Source organism: Orcinus orca, chromosome 2 (genome assembly GCF_937001465.1).
Source record: "Orcinus orca chromosome 2, mOrcOrc1.1, whole genome shotgun sequence".
In the NCBI taxonomy this organism is placed as follows: Eukaryota; Metazoa; Chordata; class Mammalia; order Artiodactyla; family Delphinidae; genus Orcinus; species Orcinus orca.
This window is the reverse complement of record NC_064560.1, coordinates 117,003,740-117,010,875: the sequence shown is the minus strand read 5'-3', so window position 1 is coordinate 117,010,875 and position 7,136 is coordinate 117,003,740. Positions and strand designations below refer to the sequence as shown.

General features: G+C 56.6%; 1 protein-coding gene across 1 annotated transcript; it reads left to right on the top strand.

Annotated features, from left to right (window-relative positions):
- Positions 1-341: 341 nt before the first annotated feature.
- Positions 342-2,706, top strand: CHAC1 (ChaC glutathione specific gamma-glutamylcyclotransferase 1). The gene is made up of 3 exons (XM_004273979.3): positions 342-705; positions 1,114-1,149; positions 1,583-2,706. The coding sequence occupies exons 1-3, from the start codon at positions 484-486 to the stop codon at positions 1,982-1,984; spliced, it is 660 nt and encodes a 219-aa protein (XP_004274027.1). The 5' UTR covers positions 342-483; the 3' UTR covers positions 1,985-2,706.
- The last annotated feature ends 4,430 nt before the right edge of the window (positions 2,707-7,136 follow it).

Below are 7,136 nucleotides of genomic sequence, written 5' to 3'. Positions count from 1 at the left end.
TTGAAGGGCCCAGGCCGTAAAGGGGCTGATGGGGAGACGACCGGTGCCCTCCTCCGTGCCCACTGCCGGCCGCCTGACGCAATCTGGCGCGTCCTTGCTGCACGGCTGAGCTGGGGAAACCTCCCCAGCCGTTGCATCACTCCTGCCAGGTTTGCTACGGAGGTGGAGCCGAACCAATCAGCAGGCGCGCTGGGCCCAGCGCAGGACGCGCAGTTACCCATTCAGGGGGCGGCGCGGTCAACCTGGCAGCAAAATCCTAAGGTGATTGGCCAAAATGGAATTTGCCCCGCCCCAATAACCGCGGCAGCTGGCCGCGGTGGGTGGGGCTTTCCGGCCGGAGGGTTTAAAGGGGACCTCGGACCGGGCAGCGCAGCTGGAGCAGCCAAGCGGTGCCAGGCTAGGTGGGTACGTCCGTGGTCCTTCCGTGCCCGCGTCGGAGACCAGCCCCGGAGGCCGCCCAGGCCAGTCCCTGTGTCCGGCACCATGAAGCAGGAGTCTGCAGCTCAGAACACCCCGCCCGCCTCACCGCCCCCCTCGCAGCACCCCCAGGACGACTGCGACCCCCAAGCGTTGTGGATTTTCGGGTACGGCTCCCTGGTGTGGAGGCCCGACTTCGCCTACAGCGACAGCCGTGTGGGCTTCGTGCGCGGCTACAGCCGCCGCTTCTGGCAGGGAGACACCTTCCATCGGGGCAGCGACAAGATGGTGAGCATCTGCCCATGCCCGGGTGAATGACGGGGGTGGGGACAGGATAGTGGGCACCGCGCTGGTGCCCTGGAATGTCAGGGTCTATCTGGGCAGACGGTGACTCCGTCCCGATGGGGGAAATATGTAAACCTTGCTTACATATTTTGGCTTAAATTTGTGTGCCCAGTGGGTCACTGTGTGATGGCTATAGGCTGATCCTGTGGATCACCGTGTTGATGAATATTTCTGAATATCAATCTGGGCCACTGCCATGTGTCTACTCCTGTTACATCTATGCATCATCCCCCTGGATGAGTGGGGCTCTCTGAGGCCTGGGACAGAAGGGATACTAAGAGTTTTCTCTACCAATGATGGCAGAGCTCCTTTCTAATTTGTTGTTTTTCAAAATCTCTCTTCCCTCCTCAGCCTGGTCGTGTGGTGACCCTCCTTGAAGATCGCGAGGTAAGTGCCAGAGTCAAGAAAGAGACACAGCGTGGAGGGGTGCAGACAGACAGAGCTGTGGCTCCTTGGCTGCAGGCTAGATTAGATGCCCCGCTGGCTGAGGGGAAGGGTGGGTCTAGCTAAGTGCTTCTCATAAGAATCACCTGAGGATCTTGTTAAAATACAGATTTTAATAAGATTTAGAGTGGCCTGAAACTCATTCCTAACAAGCTTACAGGCGATGCCATTGTTTCTCAGACCATCCTCTGAGTAGGATTTCTGTTCTTTCTGGGGCTAGACCACCTTACCAACTCATGTTAAGGGAGGATGAGGGCTTGATATATTGCTACTAGAGGGCTCACCAGTGCTCTGCCCGCCTCCCTTACAAGCACAGTACTGGGGTGGGACCAGAAGGAGCTGTGTGACTGACCCCAGTGCCCATGTTTTCTCCTAGGGCTGCACTTGGGGTGTGGCGTACCAGGTGCAAGGTGAGCAGGTGAATGAGGCCCTGAAGTACCTGAATGTGCGGGAGGCAGTGCTTGGCAGCTATGATACCAAGGAGGTCACCTTCTACCCTCAAGATACCCCTGACCAACCACTCAAGGCATTGGCCTACGTGGCCACCCCGCAGAACCCTGGTTACCTGGGCCCTGCGCCTGAGGAGGCCATCGCTACGCAGATCCTGGCCTGCCGAGGCTTCTCTGGCCACAACCTTGAGTACTTGCTGCGCCTGGCAGACTTCATGCAGCTCTGTGGGCCCCAGGCACAGGACGAGCACCTAGCAGCCATCGTGGATGCTGTAGGCACCATGCTGCCCTGCTTCTGCCCCACTGAGCAGGCTTTGGCACTGGTCTGAGGGGCTGAGCCCCTACATGGACACAGGGGCCAGGTCCCCACTCCAGTGCACACAGACAGACTTGATATAGCTGGAGCCCACTGAGAAGACTTGGTGGGCCGACAGGGGCCTCTCTTAAGCTCCTGCCTGTCCGCCAGCCCCCAGATCTCCTACCTGACACTGACTTACTACTTGAAACTTTATTTATTGCACCATGTTGGTGTGGTGGGCAGGGTGGGGGACCTGCCCTAGATATAGGGGCCCTGCTGAGCGGTGCCCCACCCCAGGCGCCTGGTGCCTGACCAGATTCCCCCCAGTGCTGCTGCTATCCCCATACTACCCAGGCCTCCACCTCCCCAGGGAGCCTCCAAGAGCCTTGACCCTCTGCTCCCCACTCCAGACCTACCATTCCCTAGCCCCAGAAACAACACCCGCCAAAGGTCCCAGCTTGCTGGTGAGGGTAGGAGGGAGTGAGGAGAGGGGGCCCTACAAGAACTGAGGCCCCTGCCAGCCCTGCTCATCCCCCAGGTCCCCAGGGCAGAGCTGGATCTGGAGGCCAGACACAGCTGCTGAGGCTGGGCCTAGGCCTCTTACCCATTTGGCTTTGTTTCCCTGTCCTTCTGTCTGTCTGTCTGGGCCACTCCTGTCTGTCTGTTGGTCTGTTTCTGGGAAGCTCATCGGTATAGGCCGTGGCACCTTCCCAGTCTGTCCCATACTATAATCCATAAACTGATCTCATTATCGGTGCTGTGCTGGAATGTGGTTCTTTCTTCAGATGGGGGTCTGGGGTGAGTGAGGTACTGAAGCCCTGGAAGGCTCATAAGAGGGGAAAGGGCTCCCTCTTCATCCCCATGCCTCTGTCCCAGAGAGGGGGCAGCTGAGCAGGCAGGACTACCAGGTTACATCGCTCCTGTGATCGCGATTCACGTCTTAGTGCACACAAAGAATGCCCCCGCTGAGGCATGCAAATTCAGCCTGGGCAGCTCTACTTGGCAGCCCTGTGAGGAGTCCTTGCCACCGACTTGGTACCCGGTGTCTCCTCCCAGCTGCCTTGAAGGGGCTGCCGGGCTTGCAGTTCAGACCAGGTCTTCCTCCAGTTGCAGGGTCAGCAGCTGCCTCTTCCTGACAGTGAGGCTGGACCTCTGGCTTCCTGCTAAAGGAGCCATGTGGGTTAAAGGAGCTTGAAGGGTAAGGTGATGACAACTTGTAAGACCATGCTGACAGTGCAGGCCTGGAGGACCTGGTGGCCCTTTGAATTCCGAGGTCTAGGTGCTCATTCTTGCCTCCTGTGCCTGTGGTGTGGGCTGTGCCTTCTCCGTTACCCTGACCCACCAGGACTCAAGCCCACGATGGGATGAGTTGCCGGGCACCCTGTGGATTGCTGCTTGTTCCCCATCTGCCTGCCCCTGGCTACTCTTCCGTCACCCTGGCCCTCCAGGTGCAAATCCCAGCCCTCAAGGTCTCAGTCTGGCCCTGGGCTCCTCAACTGGGAGTGGCCCCTCAGTGGATTGAGCCTTTACTCCTGAACCTGCAGAATGGGTGCAGGGCTTTTGCAGCAGTAGAGCCCGGCTCCAATCCAGCCCACCCCTCACTTGCCCAGTGACCTCCAGAAAAGTATTCAGCCTCTGAGACTCAGTTTACACTGGGACGCTGTGTGGTATGTGTTGCTGCCCCTCTTGTGGCTGGTGTCCTGGTTTGGTCTGGGTGTCCCCAGCAGGGTCAGCTCCGACCAAGCTGAGTGGCCCTTGTGCCTGGGGAGGGTGCCCATTTGTTGGCAGCCTCATGTCTTGGCCATTGATGGGAAAAGTGTGGAGTCCAGCCAGGTTCTTCTGGGAGCTCGGTCAGGACAACACATCCGGAGGAGGCAGCGGGTGGCAGGGAGCCCTGGACAGCCGCCTCCTATGCCACGGTAGGGCCAGACAACTAGTCTGGGTGCTCAGAGCAGAGCCATGCTCTATATGAATGGCGCTGGGGGTTCGGAAGGTTGCTTGCCAGCTGCACATGGGCTCGCATACTTCAAGCCATTCATTCAGCAGGTATTTACTAAGCTGCTGCTACGTGCCAAGCACTGATCTAGGCACTGGGGATAGAGCAGAGAAGAAATCCTCCTCTTCAAGGAACTTTGAATCGTGACCATTCAGCAGGAAAAGTGTCATGGTGGGAATAGGGCACTCAGCTTAGAAAGGGCTCTTGACCCTGAGAGGTTGAGGGAGGTCAGGGTAGGCTTTCCAGAGGAGAGAATGATGGGGCCGAGAGGGGGTCTCTAGTGATCAGAGGCACGGAACAACTTGTACCAGAGGTGGGTGCAAGGTCAGACCAGCTGGGACAGAGTGGCATGGGGAAGGGGACATGGGGCGGGACAGGTGGCAGGACCTCATCCTGCTGGCTGCTCTGGTGAGCTGTGCTGTGGAGGAGGCATTCCTCCTGCGTCGCTGGGGGCCCCTGTGGATTCTGAGTGGGGAAGAGACTGCTTAAAAAGGAATACTGGCTGCTGTGTCAGATTTGAGGAGGAAGGTCAAAGGCCAGGGAGAGGGGAGGTGGCCTGAGCTGAGGGGTGCAGTGGGAATGGACAGGAGGATGGATCTGAGAGCGATTTAGGGAGTGAGGTCGGCAGGATTGGTTGTGGCTGGTTGATGAGGAGAGTGAGGACGAGGGTAGAGGGCCAGGGTTCCTGGTGCAGAGGCAGAGCTGGAAAGGGTGCAGGTGGAGATCTGTCCTGTGTGAGAGTGTCTGCCCTGTGGGGGCCTGTGGGGCAGTGGCATCCACTGGATGTTCAGGAGCAGCTGGATACGGGGGTCTGGGACTCAGGAGAGTACTATGGGCTGGAGTTAGAGGTGTGGGAGCCACACCCATCAAGACGGTCCTTGAAGACCTGGGAGTGGAGAGAAAAGAGAACGAGGCCCAGTCCAACCCTGAGGCCCCCCAGCCCTGGTGGGGTGAGCGAAGCAAGAAGAGTTGGGAAGGGCTTCCCTGGTGGCGCAGTGGTTGAGAATCTGCCTGCTAATGCAGGGGACACGGGTTCGAGCCCTGGTCTGGGAGGATCCCACATGCCGCGGAGCAACTAGGCCTGTGCGCCACAACTACTGAGCCTGCGCATCTGGAGCCTGTGCTCCACAATAAGAAAGGCCGCGATAGTGAGAGGCCCGTGCACCGCGATGAAGAGTGGCCCCCGCTTGCCACAACTAGAGAAAGCCCTCGCACAGAAACGAAGACCCAACACAGCAAAAATAAATAAATAAATAACTAAACTCCTACCCCCAACATCTTCTTTAAAAAAAAAAAAAAGAGCTGGGAACAAGCAGCTGGAGAGGCAGGAGGAGAAACAGGAAAGCGTGGTTTTCCGCGAGCCAGGGTCACGCTGCTGAGATGCTAAGGAAAACAAGGACACAGGAGTGTCCACTGGATGAAATGCCAGGCAGTCCTCAGTGGTCTCAGTGAGAGCAGTTTCAGGATCAGTGGTGGGAAACCACAAGGTAGGGCTGAGAAGCTAGTGGGAGGAAAGTAGCTCTCAAGAAAGTTGGCTGCTAAGAGGAGAGAGAAGCAAAGGGGTAACTGAAGGTGTGGGCAGGGAGTAGGAGTCTCAGGACCCCAAGAGCTTTCGTTGATGTGTGATATAGCGATTGACAACATTTAGTGTACTAGGAATTGAGAAGTTTAAAACATATTTATCAATTAAATTTTAAAAATAAATCCATTATATGTTAACATATTTTAAAGGAAAAATGATTCTATTTTCCAGAACAAATTTAGTGAAAGGAGTGGCATTGTTTTATTTTTTATTTATGTATTTTTTTGTGGTACGCGGGCCTCTCACTGCTGTGGCCTCTCCCGTTGTGGAGCACAGGCTCCGCATCCATGGCTCACGGGCCCAGCCACTCCGCAGCATGTCGGATCTTCCCGGACCGGGGCACGAACCCGTGTCCCCTGCATCGGCAGGTGGACTCTCAACCACTGCGCCACCAGGGAAGCCCCTGTTTTATATTTTTAATGTCTGACTTTAATAGAAGCAGTTGGATTCTCAGCTGTTTCTGCATTCCTTCTGTGGCAAATTCATATATAGTTCTGGAAAACTCCATTGTACACTTGGAGTCAGTTCTTGGAGGAAGTGTTAGACTTTACCTTGTAGGGAAGTTGAGTTCTGTGGTGATGTTTTAATTTTTTCCTGTGTTTTTCCTCCCACAAAAGGGTCTTTGTTTGTTTTTGTTCTTTTTGTTTTGTCTGCTTGTCAAGCAGACAAGTGTTGTGTTCAGGTCTGGGCTTAAGGAGGCTTGTGCTGGTGGCAGGGGAAGGCCGCAAGACGGGCAGGTGCTGGGGAGGCATGAACTAAAAGCAGGAGCAGGGAACATGGGGACGTTGCCTGGCAGCCAGTTGAAAACGGGGGACAGGCAGGAGGGAGGAGACTGGGGAACCCCAGGGTTTTGCCGAGAGGGGGCATAAACAGTTCAGGGGCGTGTGGGCAAACACCACTCCGGCCTCTGAGCACCTTTCTAGGGCTGACAGACTCGTAGGGGTTCTCCAGGTTGCCCCCCACTGGGTTCCAGGAAGGACCACGTTCCTCTGAGGACTGTCGTTCCCCTGAAGACAGTGGTGGCAGAGAACCAAAGGGTGTGGAGAGATGGACCTCAAAAGGGGGAGACCCTGTCTTTCCCCAGGCCTGGCTCTGAGGAGGGTCAGGGTGCTCCAGGGCCAGGTTGGGGGGGCCCTGTCACAAGGAGAGTGTCCCTGAGGGCCAGGCTCAAAGCAGGAGGGTCAGCCTCCTGCCCCACAGCTAGGGTGACCATATATCCCAGTGTGCCCAGGAGGGGCCTAGTTTACTCCTGTTGTCCTGAGGTAATTACTCCTTTCACTCTCAAAAGCCTCGAGGTTTGGAGTGTTTAAATGGCATGGTGTCTGTGGAAACTGCAACCGAGCAGGATTGTTTTTTTTTTTGGCTGCGCCATGCGTCATGCAGGGTCTCAGTTCCCCGACCAGGGATCGAACCCCTGACCCCTGCGGTAGAAGCGTGGAGTCTTTACCACTGGACCACCAGGGAAGAGGGCCAGGGAAGTCCCCAAGCAGGATTGCTTTATCTGGCGCCTGTCAGAAGAGGCTGACTAAAGCCTCTGACCACACCTGCCCTCTGCCCTCCTTGCCCTGTTCCTGGGCCCTCAACCCCTGCCCAGGGGCCCGTGGA